The 19,726-nt window shown below is 42.6% G+C and overlaps 1 protein-coding gene across 1 annotated transcript in view; it reads left to right on the top strand.

Annotated features, from left to right (window-relative positions):
* Positions 1–19,726, top strand: part of SAE1 (SUMO1 activating enzyme subunit 1) — a gene marked incomplete in the record, with an annotated part of 108,085 nt that overhangs the window by 24,352 nt on the left and 64,007 nt on the right. Inside the window, 2 exon segments of the mRNA XM_006142177.3 lie at positions 2,298–2,440; positions 5,673–5,772. Of these exon segments, the coding sequence (XP_006142239.2) occupies positions 2,298–2,440; positions 5,673–5,772 (243 nt within the window).

Raw genomic sequence — 19,726 nt, forward strand, 5'->3', positions numbered from 1 at the left:
CGCGTGCCAAAAAAAAAAAAAAAAAAAAAAAAAACCCAACCCCCCCCCCCCCCCAAAAAAAAAAAAAGATATTCTGTTCTTAAAGTTTAGAATATTGAATGAATGTGTTGATAGGTCTGTTGGATCTGCTATAGCTATTGGTAACTTGCTGTCTGCTGGCTTCTTCTCTGGGCGAATGTTCCTGTAGACCAGGTTTCATTATTGGTGTTTTGTTTTCTTTCCAGAATCTTTGCACATAACTTTGATACATTTAATTGCAAATGTTTTCTTCTGAAAACTTAACAAGTTGGTGATTAATTTTTGTGGCAGAGGCTTTTTATATTTTTTTAAATATCAAACTACAGCTTGTGTTTTGTCTTAAGGAAGAGCACACCTGATCTTGTTCTGTCTATGTCTGTCTCTTGTCCGTACAGTCACTTTGACTGTGTTGCTGTGGATAACTAGACAAAATCATTGTAGTCAAAAGCCAAGTGAGACATATCCAGACTGGATATGCCTCATTTGGTTTCACTGTCAGATCTATGCAGAGATGAAAGGATAAGTAAAATTGTGTCAGTGTCTGACCTCTCAGATGTAATTCCCTATGTCCTGGAAAAGCTTAACAAATCTTGGGGAACTGTGAAATAGTCACAGGTGAGCTCCTTTTTTTTTTAAATGAAAAGTCCTTATATGAGAGGTTTGAATTTGGCGCGGTAATTTGGTTTGTTTTTGTCACTTACATTTTGTACCTGCATCTGTTGAAATATGGGCTTGGAATATGGATCATCTGTGCATTTGTTCTTTTTTCTCTTTCCCCAATCTTTTCTATTTTATAACTCCAGCTACTGGGATACTTTCCATTTGGACACAAAGTCTTCTCTTCATTTTCTTATCCGTAGTAATCAATTTGGTTCATTCTAGGTGTCCCTTGAACTTAAAATTAGAGAGAGGACCTGTTAGAACTGAAGTGTCAGGCTGATAGATTGTACAACACATGTGCCGAGGGTGAGCCTGCCTGCCTTTTGGGCCATGTTTGGCTGGTCCTTACAGGTTTTACACTTTTGACTCTACAGGGTTTCATTTGATCAGTTGATTACATGTTAACCTGTGGGTTTATCTTTTAGATGTGATTTTTTCCTTGGGTGGCTGCATCTTTTTCAAACACTAAAGGAACACATTTCTCTGAGAGTGCTACTTCAGTATTCAGGCTGCTAGACAGCAGCAAAGGGGCCTGTCAAATGAAAATGTCCTTTTGTTCGGGAGAAAGCATGTGCAGTTTGGAAGTTTTCTTTTGACCGTGATCACAAAGCTTTGCCCCAAAAGGTGGTGTTTTGGCAATAGAACTTAGTTATTTCCAATACTTCAGCTTATTGGAACACAACCTAGAGGCCCCAGAGTGACATTGATAATTCCACTGAGTGAATCACTAGTTTATTGTTTCAGTCTGAATGGAAGGTCACTTGGTCTATAACCTTTTCTTTTTTCCTTAAATTTAGATAAAGTTTCATACTGCAGTATGAGGAAAAATAATCTCCACTGGGCTTGTGTATCATTCTTATCTTAACATACTAATCAAAAGTGAGGGGAAAAAAAGCCCTCATGTTTAAACATGACTTTTGGATCAATTTTTTAAAAATCTGATTTTCCTTTTCACTATATCTTATTTGTATTTAAATTGTTTAGAAATAGCTCACTAATGGGACCAGCAGTTAGCATAATGGCTATGTCACTGGACTCCCACGTAGTCGACTGCAGTTCGCGTCCCGGACCCGGTGGCTTAAAGCTCACGCCGGGTGCGTGTGCATGCGTGCCCAAGATCCCGAGAGGAGAATAGAGGAGAAGGGATTGCGTTGTGGCCATCCCCCTGGGGGATGATTTCTCACTTTCTGTCTCTCTGTGTCTCTCTCTGTCTGTCTGGTGAGTGCATGTGCCCTATGGCAAAAAAAAAACTCTCCAAAAAAAAAAAAAAGAGAAAGAAATAGCTCGCTAAGTTATTGTTGCTTTTTTTATGAATGCTATGTGGTTTATATATATTCGTGGCTCAGGGGAAACAAATTCACTAAATGGCTTTCCTTTCTAACTAAACATATTTTGTTTTCATTGCAGAAAGTGATGATCCTCATAATTTATATTTTCTACATCCTGAAACCTGCAACTTTTCTTTTGTCTAACCATAGGACACAAAGAACCAGTTGTACCAGTTTGAATCTGACTTTTAAACATGCCCACAGAAACTGTTCATTAAGATTTATTTAGATATCAGGGGAGTGATTCACAGTTTACAAAATCCACATCCATGCATTTCTTTTTCTCTGTAGGTATGTCTGACTTGCTGCTCCAGGGATGTCATAATTAAAGTTGACCAGATCTGTCACAAAAACAGCATCAAGTTCTTTACAGGAGATGTTTTTGGCTACCATGGATACACATTTTCCAATCTTGGAGAGCATGAGTTTGTAGAGTAAGTGTTGGGAGAGGAGTGGGGACTGTAACATTTTCAAAATTTAGTTTTACTGGGGCCAGCAGGTGGCATAGTGGTTAAGGTGCTAAACTTCTGCATGGCTGACTACAGTTTGAGTCCCAGATCCAGAGTCTTGAAACTCAAGGTGGGCGTCTGTGTGTGTATGCTCAAAATCCCAGGAGGAGAGTGGGGGAGAGGGGATTATGGTGTGGACATTCTGCTTGGGGGGGTGATTTCTCACTCTCTCTCCATCTCTCTTCTGCCAGCTCACATGCCTTATAGCAAAAATCTCTCAAAAAATGAGTACCAAATACTTGGGTAACTCTCAAGGCACATTTAGCTGAAGTCTACCTTGGAAAGGCTCTAAGGTCTAGAGATTGCTCTGGTGGAACAGAGCTTATCCTCTCATTTTGAACATAGAGACTATAGACTTGGTAATTCTCACATGATGGGACCTGCAGTGTTTTTAACTTGTAGCTTCTAGTTGAAAGATGGTAGATGATTATAAAGTTATGAGTTGGTTCTTTGGCTGTAATTGCTGACTCTTCTTCACCCTAACCTTCCTTTCAAGAGTTGAAGAGAGGTCTTGTGTGGTAGATTGGAGCTTCCAACCAAGAGAGTGGAAATGCACTTTAAAAAAAAAAAAAAGAGAGAGAGAAAGAGAGAGAAATAGATAGATACAGGGGTCAGAGGGAGTCTGGTATTTTTACATGGTCTTGCCAGGTTTCAATCCTTCAGCCTCCCAGTTAGGATTACAGGTTTATGAAGCCATGCCAGCCTATTTAGACAGGTTCAGGACCTGAACTGTTGCCTCCTATGCAGCCCCAGCCTCAGGCAGCGGGATTTTATCACACTGTTGCTGTGCCCAAAACTGCTCTGTTCAGCATCTTAGGCAAGTCTGCAGATTTTTTGCCAGTAAAGTGAAGATGGAAAAGGACAAATGTGTTCCAGAGATCTCCTAATCGCTAGTATTAAAATATATATTATATATGTAATATATAATACATATCATGTAGTAATCATAATTATATATATTATATGTATATTTTTAAAACTACCACTTAATTTATCATTATTTTTTTAATTTGTTACCAGGTCCGGGACTCAAACTGCAGTTGGCCATGTGGGAGTCCAGTACCCCAACCACCACAACACCCGCTGGTCCCTTAAAAATATTTTTTAGGGGCCAGTGAGTGGCATGGTGGTTAAAGCACTGGACTTCCACATGGCTGACCACCATTCAAGTCCTGGACATAGCAGCTGGAAACTCATGCTGGATGTGTTTGTGTATGCCCAAAATCCAGAGAGAGTAAAGGATTTTGGTGTGGCCATTCCCCCTGGGAGGAGATTTGTTACTTTGTCTCTCTTTTTATCTCTGGCAAATGTACATGCCCTATAGGAAAAAAAAAATCAAAAATAATTTTTAAAAAAGAATATTTATTTAATTTTATTTATTTATTCATTTATTTTAATTTGACCAAAGAGAGACACAGAGAGAGAGAGATGGAAAGTGAGGAAGCAACCTACCAGGTCCAGGACTCAAACCATGGCTAACCATGTAAGAGTGTTCAGTGCCTTAACCACCATACTACCTGCAGGCCTCCCCCCACATTTTTTTGAATAATTATTTATGGGACCAGTAGATGGCTTAATGGTTATGTCACTGGACATAGTCAATTACAGTTCAAGTCCCAGATCTATCGATTTAAAACTCAGGCCAGGCATGTGTGCGTATATATCCAAAATCCCAAGAGGAGAATGGAGAAGGGATTGCTGAGTGGCTGTCTCCCCAGGGGTTGTTTTCTCACTTTCTGTCTCTCTGGTGAGTGCATGCACCATATAGCAAAAATACAAAATAAAGGGCCAGCAGTGGTATGGTTAGCGGTGTTGGACTCCCACATGGCTGACCATGGTTTGAGTCCCGGACCTGGTGGCTTGCTTTTTCACTTTCCATTTTTCTTTCTCTCTCTCTCTCTCTCTGTCTCTGTCTCTGCCCCTCTCTGATAAAATTAAAATAAATAAAATAAAAAGTTAAATTAAAAAATTTTTAGAAAGATAGTTAAAAAATAAAGAACTATGTAATTTTATTTAATAGTATTATTTTTAAATTTACTATAGCACATGTGCATTCACTAAAGGGAGACAGAGACAGAGAGAGAGAGAGACAGAGAGAGAGAAAGAGAGAAACCAAGCCATCAGATCCGGGACTCAAACCATTGTCAGCCATGTGGGAATTCGGTGCCTTAACCACCACACGACCTGTTGACCTCAACTTGTAGTTTTTTTTTTTTATTTTTTTTTTAAGATTTATTAATTTAATTTTATGTATTCATTCTTTTATTTTATTGTAATTTGACCAGAACAAGACACAGAGAGAGAGAGAGAAAGTGAGAAAGCAAGTTGCCAGGTCTGGGATTCAAACCATGGACATGTGGGAGTCCAGTGCCTTTAACCACCACACCACCTGCTAGCCCCCTCCTAACTTGTAGCATTTTACTGCCTTAGAAAAATCTATTATAGTTCTTTTGGCATGTTATAAATAAAGACGGCCAGGTTTTTTTTTGTTGTTGTTCTTTTGTTTTTGAAAGATTTTTTTTTTTTTTTTTTTGGGGGGATAGGGCACATGCGTTCACCAGAAAGACAGAGAGAGACGGAGAGACAGAAAGCAAGAAATCACTCCCCAGGGGGGATGGCCACACTTCAATCCCTTCTTCTCCATTCTCCTCTCGGGATCTTGGGCACACACGCACTCTCACACAAGCGCGCCTGGTGTGAGTTTAAGCCATGGGGTCCGGGACTCAAACCGCGGTCGACTACTTGGTAGTCCAACAACAGCCATTATACCAACTGCTAGTCCCAGGCCAGGTTATTTTAACATGTACTGCTCACAGAATGGGGAAGAATTCAGTTAAGCTGTGTACTTTATGTTTCAAGTAGAATAAGTTTATAGGGTAACTACTTTTGTTTATTGACAGCTTCTAGGCGGTAGGCAGTCTGAGAAATTTATGTTTTTTCTCTTCTTACAGTAATGACCAGGGATTGGCATTCCCACCCAGTGGGTAATAGACTCATCAAGGTGTCAGTAGAAAAGTGGAATTTGAACCCAGATCTTTCTGACTCCAGAGCTTTTGTTCTTAACCACAATCCTATTTTGTGAGCAAGTGACTTTTTTTTATTCTACTGGCATGATTCCTAGGATAGAATTTAATTCCCTCCACTTGTAATCCTCTAGGGAGAAAACCAAAGTTGCCAAAGTTAGCCAAGGAGTAGAAGATGGACCTGATACCAAGAGAGCCAAACTTGATTCATCAGAGACAACTATGGTCAAAAAGGTAGGTGTTATGGGTTGAGTTAGAGACCAGAAATCTTTCTGTCCTGTGGGGGTAATTACAATTGCAAATCAAAGAATGAAGCTTGGTAGAGCCGTTGAGGTAAGGGGTCTTGTTTGTTCTATCTAAAGGAAGCTCCCTGCTGCTTATGCCAGCCTGATGTTGTCCTGAGGGAATATGAACCAGTGATTCAATATGTAATATTTCAAGAGAATCAGTAACAGAGATTTTGTATGGTCTGTCCCTAGTTTTTTTTTTTTTTTTTTTGAGAGGTTTTTGCTATAGCGCCCGTGTGCTTACCAGAAAGACAGAGACAGAAAGCAGGAAATCAACCTGATGGCCATGCTGCAATTCCTTCTCCATTTTCCTCTTGGGATCTTGGGCATGCATGCATGCACACGTGCCCGTTGTGAGTTTAAGCCACCGGGTCCAGGACTCAAACCTCAGTCGACTATGGGAGTCCAGCAACATAGCCTGTATGCCAACTGCTGGTCCCCCTAACTTTTTTTTTTTTTTTTTTTGAGAGAGATTTTTGCTATAGGGCATGTGCACTCACTGGAGAGACAGAGACAGAAAGCAAGAACTCACCCCCAGGGGGAAGGCCATGCTGCAATACCTTCTCCTCCATTCTCCTCTCAGGATCTTGGGCACACATGCACATACATGTGCCTGGGCAGAGTTTTAAGCTGCCAGGTCTAAGACTAAAACGTGATCGACTCTGTGAGAGTCCAGCTGTGTAACCTTTATGCTGTCTACTGGTCCCTGTCCCAAACTTTAATACCAGCAGCCTATTCAAGTTGGTTTGAATGCTCTTCAGCTCAACACTGTGGAGGCCATATAGAACATGCTGCAGGACTTAATTTGATCTATGAGCCACCAGTTTTTTTTTTACTATAGGGCGCGTGCGCTTGCTAGACAGACAGAGACAGAGACAGAAAGCGAGAAATCACCCCCCAGGGGGGATGGTCACGCCGCAATCCCTTCTCCTCCATTCTCCTCTCGGGATCTTACGCACGCACGCACACGTGCCCGGCGTGAGTTTTAAGCCACCGGGTCTAGGACGCGAACCACGGTCGACTACGTGGGAGTCCAGCGACATAGCCATTACGCTAACTGCTGGTTCCCTGAGCCACCAGTTTTGACATGTGATGTATTTCAGAAAGATTGGTTTTGAGCAGAGGCTATTACTTACATACAACCCCCAGGTTGACAACTATTCAGTCAGGTAGTAAGTAGACGGGAGCAAGTTTAAACTTCAATTGCTTTTATTTTCTGTTGGTTCTTTTTTTTTTTTTTTAAATTTTTGCTATAGAGTGTAGGCACTTTCCTGTTCTTTTTTTTTTTTTCTTTCTTTCTTTTTTTTTTTTTTTTTTTTTAAAGAGGTTTTTGCAAAAGGGCACTTGGGCTTGCTAGAGAGACAGAGAGCCAGAAAACGAGAGGTCACCCCCGAGGGGGGATGGCCATGCTGCAATCCCTTTTCCTTCAGTGTCCTCTCAGGATTTTGGCCACGCATGCACATGTGCACAGTGTGAGTTTTAAGCCACCCATTCCAGGACTCGAACAGTGATCGAGTATATGGGAGTCCAACCATGTAACCATTATGCCATATGCTGGTTCCAGCACTCTTTTGATATAGGGAGAGAGGGAAATAAGACCTCACCCTCCACAATCTAGGGGATGATTGTGCTGCAGTCCCTTCTCCATTTTTCTCTTGGGATTCTAAGCACACGTGCACATGCACCTAGCATTTTTTTGAGGGGGGGAAGGAGAGGTTTTTGCTAAAGGACGCATGTGCTCTCCAGAAAGACAGAGACAGAAGCAAACATCACCGCCCAGAGGTGAGATCCCTTCTCCATTCTCCTCTCGGGATCGTGGGCACGCATACACGCTGGCATGAGGTTGACTATGTGGGAGTCTAGTGACATAACCATTACACCAACTGCTGATCCCAACACCTAGCATGTTTTTCAAGCCTCTGTCTAGTAATCAAACCACAAAGTCGGCCAGGTGGAATCCAGCACCTTAACCACCATGATACCTGGCTAGTCTGTTTTGGCTTCTTTTAAAAAAAATATTTGGAGAGACCGGCAGTTAGTGTAAAGGCTATGTCACTGGACTCCCACGTAGTCGACTGTGGTTCAAGTCCCGGACCCAGTGGCTTAAACTCACGCCAGGCGCGTGTGCGTGTGTGCCCAAGATCTCGACAGGACAATGGAGGAGAAGGGAGGATGGCGTGGCCATCGCCCCCTGGGGGGTGATTTCTCGCTTTCTATCTCTCTGTCTCTCTCTGTCTGTCTGGTGATTGCATTCACCCTATAGCAAAAACCTCTTCAAAAAAAAAAGATTTTGGAAAAAGGGGCTGGGAGGTAGCATGGTAGTTAAGGCACTGAACACTGCCACGTGGCCAACCATGGTTCAAGGCCTGGACTTGGTGGCTTGCTTTCTCACTTTCCTCTCTCTCTCTCTCTCTCTCTCTCTTTCTCTCTGTCTGTCTCTGTCTCTCTGGTCAAATTAAAATAAGTGAATGAATGAATGAATGGAATGGAATTAAATAACTCTTTTTAAAATAAAGTTTTGAGGGGCCGGCAGGTGGTGGTGGTGGTCGGAAGTGTTGTATTTCCACATGGCTGATCATGGTTCGAGTCCTGGACGTGGCAGCTTACTTCCTCACTTACCCTTTGTCTCTGTCTCTCTGGTCAAAATAAAAAGTTAATTAATTAATTAAATAATTTTTATTAAAAGATAGTTTTTTGGGGATCCAGCAGGCAGCCTATTGGTTAAGGCACTGGACTCCCAGACCTGGACCTAGCTGCTTGAAAATCATGCTGTGTGAGTGTGCATGCCCAAAATCCCAGGAGAAGAATGGAGGAGAAGGGATTGTGGAATGGCCATCTCCCGTAGGGGTTGATTTCTCACTTTTCCCCTCACTGTCTCTCTTTAACAAGGGCATGTACCCTATGGCAAAAACTTTAAAAATAAACAAAACAGGGACCTGGTGGCTTGCTTTCTCACTTTATTTCTCTCTCTCTCTCTCACTATCTCTCTGGTCAAATTAAATGAATAAATAAATAAAATTAAATAATTTTTAAACAAAACAAAATTTTTTGCATTTTTTTTTCCACCAAATAACTTTTTTTTTTTTGGAGAGATTTTCACTGTAGGGCGCATGCGCTTGCCAGACAGACAGACAGAGAGAGACATAGAGACAGAAAGCGAGAAATCACCCCCCAGGGGGGATGGTCACGCCGCAATCCCTTCTCCTCCATTCTCCTCTCTGGATCCTGGGCACGCACGCACACGCGCCCGGCGTGAGTTTTAAGCCACCGGGTCCAGGACACGAACCGCGGTCGACTATGTGGGAGTCCAGCGACATAGCCATTACACTAACTGCTGGTTCCCCCAAATAACTTTTTTTTGAGAGAGAGTTTTGCTTTCAGGGTGCATACGCTCACAAGAGTAAAAGAGAGAGTGAGCAATTATGCCCCAGGGGTATGACCACACTGCAGTCCATTTTCCTCCTTTGGGTATGCATGCACTTGTACCCTGGGTGATTTTTTTCTTTTTGGAGAGGTTTTTGCTATAGGGAACGTGCACTCGCCAGACAGGCAGAGAGAGACAGAGAGACAGAAAGCAAGAAATCACACCCCAGGAGGGATGGCCACACTGCAATCCTTTCTCCTCCATTCTCCTCTCGGGATCTTGGGCACACACACACACGCGCCCGGCGTGAGTTTAAGCCACCTGGTCCGGGACGCGAACCGTGGTCGACTACGTGGGAGTCCAGCAACGTAGCCATTACGCCAACTGCCGGTCCCAAACCTGGGTGACTTATAAGCTGTGGAATCTGGGACTGGAACTGCGGTCAAATACATGGGAGTCCAGCGATGTAAATGCTATGCTATCTGCTGATCCCGCACCAAAAAACTTTTGATAAAAGCCTTGAATGTTGGAGCCAGCAGGTGACATGTTGGTTAAGGCGCTGAATTGCCACATGGCTGACCGCAGTTGGATTTTTATACCTGGCAGTTTGCTTTCTCACTTACCTTTTCGCTCTTACTTGTGCTTGTTGCATGCACATTCTTTCTCTCTCTTTCTTATGGGTGACATGGCTATAGCAAAATGTTATTTTATTTTATTTTTTAGATTTCTTTTTATTTAATTTTATTTATTTATTTACTTAGTTTAATTTTACCAAAGAGGAGCAGGGCAAGAGAGAGAGAAAGTGAGAAAGCAAGCTGCCAGATCTGGAACTTGAACTGTGGTCAGCCATGTGGGAGTCCAGCGCCCTTAACCATCATGCCACCTGCTGACCTGCAAAATGTTATTTTAAACAATTATTTATATAATTTTATTTATTAGCATCATTATTTTTAAATTTGACCAGAGAGAGACAGAAAGAGAAAGAGGGAAAGTGGGAAAGGAAATCATCAGGTTTGGGACTCAAACTGTGGTCGGCCATACTGGAATCCAGTGCCTCCACCACCACACAACCTGCCGGCTGCATTTTTTTTAAAGATAGTTTTGCTATAGATCATATGTGCTCACCATAGAAAGAGAGACAGAGTTACAGAAAGCAAGAAATCTCTCCCTAGGGATTGGCATGCCATAATTCCTTTTCCTCCAGTCTCCTCTCAGGCTTTTGGGCATGCATACATATGTGCCTGCGTGAGTTTCAAGTTGCTGGGTCCGGGACTCAAACCGCGGTTGACTATGTGGAATTCCTGTGACGTAATCATCACACCAGCCAGTGGTCCAATGTAGTACATTTTTTTATAGAGATTTTTTCCTATAGGGCGTTCCCCCCCCTTTTTTTGGGAGAGGTTTTTGGTACAGGGCACGTGCGCTTGCCAGAAAGACAGAGAGAGACAGAAAGCAAGAAATCACCCCCCAGTGGTGATGGCCATGCTGCAATCCCTTCTCCATTCTTTCAGGATCTTGGGCACGCATGCCCACATGCCTGGCGTGAGTTAAAGCCACCGGGTTTGGGACTTGAACCACACTCGACTACATGGGAGTCCAGCAACATAGCCATTATGCTAACTGCTGGTCCCCCTATAGGGCGTTTGTACTCACTGGAGAGACGAAAGCAAAAAATCACCCCCCAGGGGAGATGGCCAAGCCGCAGTCCGTTCTCCAGTTTCCTCTCAGGGTTTTGGGTTCACACGCACTTGTGCTTGGCACGAGTTTTAAGCCACGGGGTCTGGGACTTGAACCACGGTTGACTACGTGGGAGTCCAGTGATATAACCATTATGCCACCTGCTAGTCCTGCAATAGAGTAAATAAAAATAAACTAATAATGAATGAAATTCAATCTTAACAAATAAAAGCCTTGAATATTGACAAGTGTTATCAGGCTTTTATTTTTTTCTTTCTTTTTTTTTTTTTTTTTTTACCGTTTTTGCCACAGGGTGTATACACTCACTGGAGAAAGAAAGACAGTGAGAGGGAAAGTGAGAAATCACCCCCCAAGCAGGGGGTATGGTGAGGCCACAATCCCTTTGTCTCCTGGGGTCTTGGGCGCATACGCACATGTGCCTGGTGTGATTTTCAAGCCATCGGATTTGGGACTTGAACCTTTGTTGGCTGTGTGGGAATCTGCTGTGCTGGTCCCACCACCCCCTTTGAAAAAAAATTTTGCCAGTATATACCCAACAGAGCAGGAGAAAGTAACATAACACTCCCATGGGGCCTTGCCATGCTACAATCCCTTTCTCTGTTTTTCCTTTTTTGTTAAAAAAAAATTATTTAACTTTATCCATTTATCTATCTATTTATCTATTTATTTAATTTTAATTTGGGTAGAGAGGGACGTTTGGGGGGGGGTGAGAAAGCAAGCCACCAGGTCCGGGACTCAAAACACAGTTGATCATGTGGGAGTCCAGCATCCTGAACCACCACGCCACCTGCCAGTCCCTGCAATCCCTTCTCTGTGTGTCCATTTTTGTGGGATTTTGGTCATGAACCCATCTGCGCCCATCATGTTTTTCAGGCTGCTCAGTTCAAGACTCAAACTGTACAGGTGGCCACGTGGGATCCAGCTACCTTAACCAAAAGGCCATGGGTAGTCTGACATACAATTTTTAATGTAACCTATGTTAGGGGCTTAACCTCTATTTGGATCATAGGCAATAATTAAATTCATTTTATAGAAGGAACTGGGAACAGTATCAAAAGACAATGGTTTCTGTAGCTGGTGTTGGAATCTGAGACGGGAGTCATGCCATGGGGAAAACAAGATAAAGTGGCCAGAATTGGTTTTGTTGAACTGAGAGAAAAAGACATGACCAACCCCATATTTACTCTTTGTAGATTTAAATGGTGAGGAAGAAAAACAGCTGGTCAAAATGTTGATTTAAAATTGCTCTAAAGGGGGGATTCTAAAGAGTGCAGAAACCACAAAAGAGACTGCAGAAGCCACAAGAGTGGGACTCTGAAGAGTCTCCAGCAAGGCTGCATTGGAAATTGTCTTTCTCTTGCTTTTTGTGTTTGTATTGGAATAGTTTGATGCTGTAAGTGTGATACAGAGAAATTATTAAGCCCTAATTTTAGTGTCTATTCACAGGACCATAATTATCCAGAGTGAACATTGGTATTTTGGCCCAAACTTAGGTCCTTTTCTTTCTTTCTTTCTTTTTGAGGCCCAGTCAGGCTTTATCTGAATAGTGCTCTGAGTTTGGTGGGGGGAGATAAATTGTTAACAAACTGAGGAGTACAAAAGCAGCTTTGTGGGTGCTGTCAGTTTATAAATCACACCCTCTTACAAGTGTGACACTTGGCCTTGGTGTGAAGGGTTTTATGGCTTAAGGGCCTTCTCTGATTGAGGCGGGTCTTTCACATTTAAATAGAGAGAGGCCTAGCTAGCTTTGTTAGCCGTTCACAGCTGGAAGTTTCCCTGGAGTCAATTCTGAAGGTGCCCACTGGGGTGGATCTAGAAACCTCTTTTAGGAACCACTTTATCTCGCTATGAGGAGAATGTGGACAGCCCAGGCAGGCACTCTGCAGCCTTTGCGTACCATTCCTTAAGACTCCATAGTCACAGTGCTTTCCATGCAGCCTCTTCCTACATGGGACCGAATATAAAGGTATCAAAATATTCCCAGCTGACTTTGTTAGTCAGCTGTTACTCTTGAACAATTTAGGCTTGAATTCCAACCTCAGCCCTTAAGGTTGTGAGGCATTCAGTGCATTCCTGATGACAATCCCCGAGATTCCAAACCTTGTCTTTGTGTGGGCCTCTCCCAGAGTGCTGTGGACAGAGCAAGCTGCACTGGGTCTTGGCCATGGCTTTGCTGCCTTGTAATAACACACCTCCTCCATTTTGGCAGAGACAGCCCTGTGATTTTGAACCTCTCTCCCAACTGAAGATTTCCTTGATTCAGGTTCTACCCTCTTGCCTAAATTGTACAGAATAACTAGTTGGTTTATGTTCAGAGAGTGGAGAATGGGGGTGGGGAAGCAGCCACTTCCTGTTTCCTGTGAAAAGCTCTGGTTAGGGTTCCCTTCCCCTCCCCCTTTTCTTTAGGTTCAGCCAAATGTTGTAAAACCACATTTGCTTTAAGGTACACATTGTGCTCTTAAATTAGAAATGCTAAAAAACAGAGGAAAAACAGAGCTTGTGGTTTTTACACCGTCTAGGAAGATGTCAGGTCTTTCTAGCACATGTAATGTGCTTCATGAAATAGAAGGCAACAGAAAAATGCCGAACTCAGAGGTAAAAGCTCAGGACTTTTCTTGGTTCCTTTGCTATCCAGCGGTCAAGAGACAGGTTTGTGTTCTGGTACAGCCTGATTGATAGATAGTAATGTACAGCAGATGAAGGAGAGAGCAGTAAGGTAGTGGTGAGGAAGTGTCCAAAAAGCTTTTCCAGAGGAAGAGATGTGCAAGCTGGCACGTGAAGGACAAATTGGCCAAGCACAAAAATCTGCACCAGTTCCAGGCAGGAAATGGGATAAGTGAAAAGACAGAGACAAGGGTAGAGGCAACTCTGGCATCACTCCCTGGAAAACAGCCAGCTCTTTCTTTCCTTCCTTTTATTTATTTATTTATAATTAATTAATTAATTAATTTTTTTGGCAAGGTTTTTGCTATAGAGCGCGTGCACTCGCCAGAAAGAGACAGACAGAGGGACCAGCAGTTAGCGTAATGGCTATGTCACTGGACTCCCACATCGTCGACCGCGGTTTGAGTCCCAGACCCGGTGGCTTAAACTCAGCTGGGCGCGTGTGCGTGTGTGCCCAAGATCCCGAGAGGAGAATGGAGAAGGGATTGCGGCGTGGCCATCCCCCCTGGGGAGTGATTTCTCGCTTTCTGTCTCTCTGTCTGTCTCTGCCTGGCGAGCACACGTGCCCTATAGCAAAAACCTCTCCAAAAAAAAAAAATAGAAAGAGACAGAAAGCTAGACATCGCCCTCCAAGAGGGATAGCCATGCCACTATCCCTTCTCTCGGGATCTTGGGCACACATGCACACGTGCCTGGCGTGATGTTTAAGCTACCAGGTCCAGGACTCGAACTGCAGGCAACTACATGGGAGTCCAAAGACATAGCCATTACACCAACTGCTGGTCCCTCTTTTATTTATTTATTTTTAAAGAATTTCTTATTTAATTTTTATTTGTTGTTGTTATTATTTTGGGAGAGGTTTTTCGCTATAGAGTGCACGCACTCGCCAGAAAGACAGAGAGAGACAGAGAGACAGAACACGAGAAATCTCCTCCTGGGGAGATGACCACACCACAATCCCTTCTCCTCCATTCTCCTCTTGGGATCTTGGGCATACGCACATACGTGCCTGGCATGAGTTTAAGCCACCGGGTCCAGGACTCGAAATGTGGTCGACTACATGGGATTCCAGTGACATAGTCATTATGTCAACTGCTGGTCCCTGTTATTATTTTTAAATTTAACCACAGAAAGATGGGCAGGGGATGTGAGAAAGCTAGCCACCAGGTCCAGGACTTGAACTGTGGTTGGCCATGTGGGAACCCATTACCTTAACCCGGTTGTCACCTGCCAGTCCCATAGCCAGCTCTTTCTTATGCGTTGCAGAATATATTCTGTGTCCAAGCACCTTACTGGTTGCAGGGAAGCCTACTTAGTCCTTTGATTCAGTCTACAGTTGACGAGAGAAGCTAGAGGAAGGTTCATGACTGGTTGAAGGTCACATAGCTATGGAAGGAATAGACAGGGAGAGGCACAGATAGTGGGTAAGGACAGAGGCTGACCCCACAACTTCACAGTGAATCGTCTTGCAGCTTCTAGGGTAATTTGGAGTTATCAGAGAATGGTGGGATAATAAAAGTTGTGCTCATTCTGGAAAACTTTTAGAAGGCCACTGTCATATGCCCCTGTCGTTGCTCATATTTCTTGATTGTGAGGTGCCTATGCTGTTGGGGCTCCCAGAGATGGTTAGATGCCTGATAGTGTACCCTCTGTGAGAACTCTTTGAAAATTAAACATTTTCTTCCCATAATGTACTAAGAAATAGATTTAGTTTTACCTCTGCTCTTGAAATAAGTGACTAATCTAGGGCACTGTTCATACTCTTTCCATGAATTAGTTGAGAACGTCCACTGTTGAGTGATTCATTCTTTTGATTCCCCCTTTCTGAGCAATTTGTTGGCAACCTTCTTATCCTCCTCTCACCGCTTTAAAGAAACAGTCCTGATGACTGTTCATTCTTCTACTTTCATTTAGCACCTTGATTTCTAGCACTGATTACACTGGAGAGTCTTGTCAGTGTCTCCCCTCTTAGATTTTAGGCTCCCTAAGGGCAAGGCAGTTTTGTGCACTGCCATATTCCTAACCTAGTGTCCAATAGTTATGTTCAGGAAATGTTTGTTCGTACAGTCTTGGCTGTTCACAGCATAATGACAATTCTAGAGCAGATTGTTGTCATTTTAAAATATAATTACTGGATTAACTTTCTTTATGATTAACTATGTGGATTAAGCATCCATTATTATTCTCATGGTTTAAGGCGAGCTGAGAACAGAATTTTCAAAGAATACGAGACTTACCCATAATGTTTAGAAGTAAGTCATTGAGTTCCCTGGGCCAGAAACCCCAGGCCATAGTTCAAAACTCTGGTAATTATCAGAATTACTTGGTTTGGAGTAGTGGGACTAGAGGAGATGTAGGGTACAAATTTACAGAGATATCTGTGGAATGCTGATTCCAAGTTTACAGGTAGGACCGTTAGTTACAGTGGGATATAGTGGTGGTACCTTATTTCACAGAAAAGTTTTTGGGCTCTTGGGATCAGGGAAGCAGGGGGATGGTACGCCCAAACATCTTAGTACAGACCATTCTATATCTTGTATTGTGATATTTGATGCAGAGAAGCAGACTTCCAACATAATGCAAATTATAGAATATAACCACAAAGCAACCACTATCTTCTAACTTAAAAATTAGACATTTTCAATGCCATTGTACCAATCCATGTGTTCCTTTGGCTTGTCTTTTCCCATGTTCCTCCTCTCTCTGCCCTTATGAGGTGGTCCCAGAGCTGTTGATACATTTGTGTTGATTAAAAAAGCCACCTGTGACCAGTGCTGTGGCCTGGAGGTTAAGGCAACAGGATCCCATGTGGCCAACCACATGGTTTTGAGTACTAAACATGCCGGCTTCAAAAACATGCTGAATGCATATACCTGCACATCCAAGATCCCAAAACAAGGAGAGATGAAGGAGAAGGGATTGCAGCATGACCTATGGGGGGTATTGCTCTTCTCCCCTTCTCTCTAGCTGGCATATGTACTCTCTGCCAAAATAATAATCATAATCATAAATAAATTAAAACAAAAAAGGCACCTGCGCTCAGCTGCTGTGGCATACACTGCTGACATGCTGTGTTCTCATGTGTGAGGCATGGGATCTATTCCTGGTCCAACCTGGTGTAGGTGTGATATTGTGTTCCTGTAATACCAGCAACTCGGGAAGGCTGAAGTAGGAGAAATGTGAATTTGAGGCTGGCCTGGGCAACATAGTGAGACGCTGTTTTAGAAAGAGTTGGATATGGTGGTATACTCTTGTAGTCTAAGATCGTAAACCAAGGCAGGAGACAAACAACACTGAGAGACCTTGTCTAAACAAAACAAAAATAAAACGCTTGGAAGAGGAGTACATACAGTCTTGCTTGGCTTTGTGTTTTATCACCTGTGTTTGTAAATCTAAACAGTGGAATATGTAATCTAACAATTTAGGCATAAATTAAGAATGATATAGCTTGGACCAGCAATTGGCATAATGGCTATGTCACTGGACTCCCATGTAGTCAATCACGGTTTGAGTGCTGGACATGGTGGCTTAAACTCACACCAGGCATGTGTGTGTGTGTGTGTGTGTGTGTGTTTGTGTGTACGCGTGCCCAAGATCTCAAGAGGAGAAGGGATTGTGGCGTGGCCATCCCCCTGGGGGTGATTTCTCACTTTTTGTCTCTCTGTCTTTCTGGCAAGCACATGTGCTCTATAGGAAAAACCTCTCCAAAAAAAAAAAAAGAATGATATAGGGGGAAAAGAATAAAAAGAATGATGTAGCTAACCACCATGGACTTGCCATCCAATTTAAAACCTCATAGTATCGGTGTGGTTAAGTCCCACTGGCTGATCCTCCCTAATGTGAGGAACCACTGTCCTCTATTTTTTTTTGTTTGTTTTTTAAGATTTTTGTCATAGGATACATGCATCTACCAGAGAGAGAGAAAGAAGTCACCCGCCAGTGACAATGGCCACACTGCAATCTCATTTTTTTATTTTCCTCTTGGGATTTCGCACACGCATGTACACCTGCCTGATGTGATATTCCTTTGGTTGACTCCAGGACTTGAACTGTGGTCAACAATGTGGGAGTTCAGAGTTTTAACTACCACACCATCTGTTGGCCTCTCAATTGTATTTCTTATTCTTATGCTTCTCTTCTTAGTAAATATGTAATATGTTTCCAAGCAATAGGTAGAATTCTTTTACATGTTTTTTAACTTTTCTCTCTCTCTTTTTTTCTTTTTTTTTTGAGAGATTTTTGCTATAGGGCGCATGTGCTCGCCAGATAGACAGAGACAGAGAGACAGAAAGTGAGAAATCACCCTCCAGGGGGGATGGCCACGCCACAATCCCTCCTCCTCCATTCTCCTCTCGGGATCTTGGGCACGCACACACATGCGCCCAGCGTGAGTTTTAAGCCACCGGGTCCAGACTCGAACCGCGGTCGACTACTACATGGGAGTCCAGCGACATACCCATTACGCTAACTGCTGGTCCCACATTTTTGTTAATTGCCAGAGAACATGTGTTCTCAGGAGAGAGTCATGAAGAAAGCACCCCGCAATGGGCCATGGTCATGGTGTAATCCTTTCCCCATTCTGTTGGGATTTAGGGTACACATGCACATGTGCTTGTTGTGTTTTTAAACCACTCGGGCCGGGATTCAAACCATAGTTGGCCACGTGGGATCCATTTCCTTTAGCTATTCCTGGCCAAGTGTCTAGCCCTTTAACCTCTTAAAGTTTATTTTATATTTTATGCCACCTGTGTTTAAAGAGCAGCATTAATATTTGTGAGGCCATTTGTATGTAGTTCTTGGACTTCACTGTCTAGTACGGTAGCCACATGTGGATATTTAAATTAAGTTTAAAAATTGAACAAAATTTAAAATCCAGCTATATTTCAAAGTGTTTAGTAACCACATATGGCTATTGGCTTCTGTATTGTACAGCACTGATGTTCCATCTTGATAGCAGGTTCTCTTGGATAGCACTGTAGAGTATTACTGTTTTTTTTTTTTTTTGAGTAGACTATTGTGTGAATACATAACTATTTATATAGCCATTCTTTTGATAGGCCTTTAGATCCACCTTTTGTGCTACAAACTGCTTTAGTGAGTATTTTGTTTGTTTAAAAGAGTTTATGTGTATATTGATAATGTCCTTGGGCATTTGTATTATTTCTCTAGGGCATACTCCTATACCTGAGAGTAAAATTAAGATAAGGGCATCTTTACCTTTACCAGACCTTGCTTAATTACTCTTGTGGTTTTATCAATTTACATTCTAAATCCAGCCATATGTAACACTTATATTTGTTGTTCTCAGGCTTTTTTGTCACTCTGGAGAGTGTGAAAATTGTGTCTGGATTATGGATGTCTTTTGTTAGAATGTTTTTTTTTTTTTTTTTTTTTTTGGCCCTAAGTGTGTTGTAGGGTGCATGTACGCACACTGGCTGGTGAGAGAAAGATAGGGAAAAGGAAAAATAATCCTCTACAGTGTTGGCCGTGCCACAATCCTCCTCCTCCATTCTCTTCTTAGGTGGGCACCACGCACACACATGCACCCAGAGGTGTTATTGAAGCCACTGGGTCTGGAATGCGAACCATGGAGTCAGTCATGTGGGATTTAGCCTTAACCACCATGCCACCTGACTGGCCCAAAAGATTCTTTTTTTTAAAGAATTATTTAAGTTTATTTATTTATTTATTTTACTTTGACCAGAGAGAAAGTAAGTGAGAAAGCAAGCCGCCAGGTTCAAGACTCCAGCGTCATTATCTACTATGCCACCTGCCAGCCCCAGAAGATTCTTTTTAAAGTTTTATTTCTTCCATGAGAGAGGAAACAGGGAGTGATTGGGGACGTAGAAAGAGAGACACTAATAGGGTCTTTATGTTGCAATCTATCCCTAGTCTCCACCAGGCATGATTACAGGCAAATTCCCGTCCACCCTAGCGTGGAGACCTTGGGACATGAATCTAGGACCTTGTCATATGGCCTCAACATTGCCAATATGTTCTCCTACACCATCAAGGCTGGCCTAAAATGCTTTCTAAATATTTTACATCCTGAATATTTATAATTATATGTCAATTTAAAAAAATGAACAGACTGCTCTTTTTTTTTTTTTTTAAAAGAGATATTTTGCTATAGGTTTTATGCACTCGCCAGAGAGACAGAAAGGACGAAAAAAAA

This window comes from Tupaia chinensis, unplaced genomic scaffold, assembly GCF_000334495.1.
Source record: "Tupaia chinensis unplaced genomic scaffold, TupChi_1.0 Scaffold000067_1, whole genome shotgun sequence".
In the NCBI taxonomy this organism is placed as follows: Eukaryota; Metazoa; Chordata; class Mammalia; order Scandentia; family Tupaiidae; genus Tupaia; species Tupaia belangeri.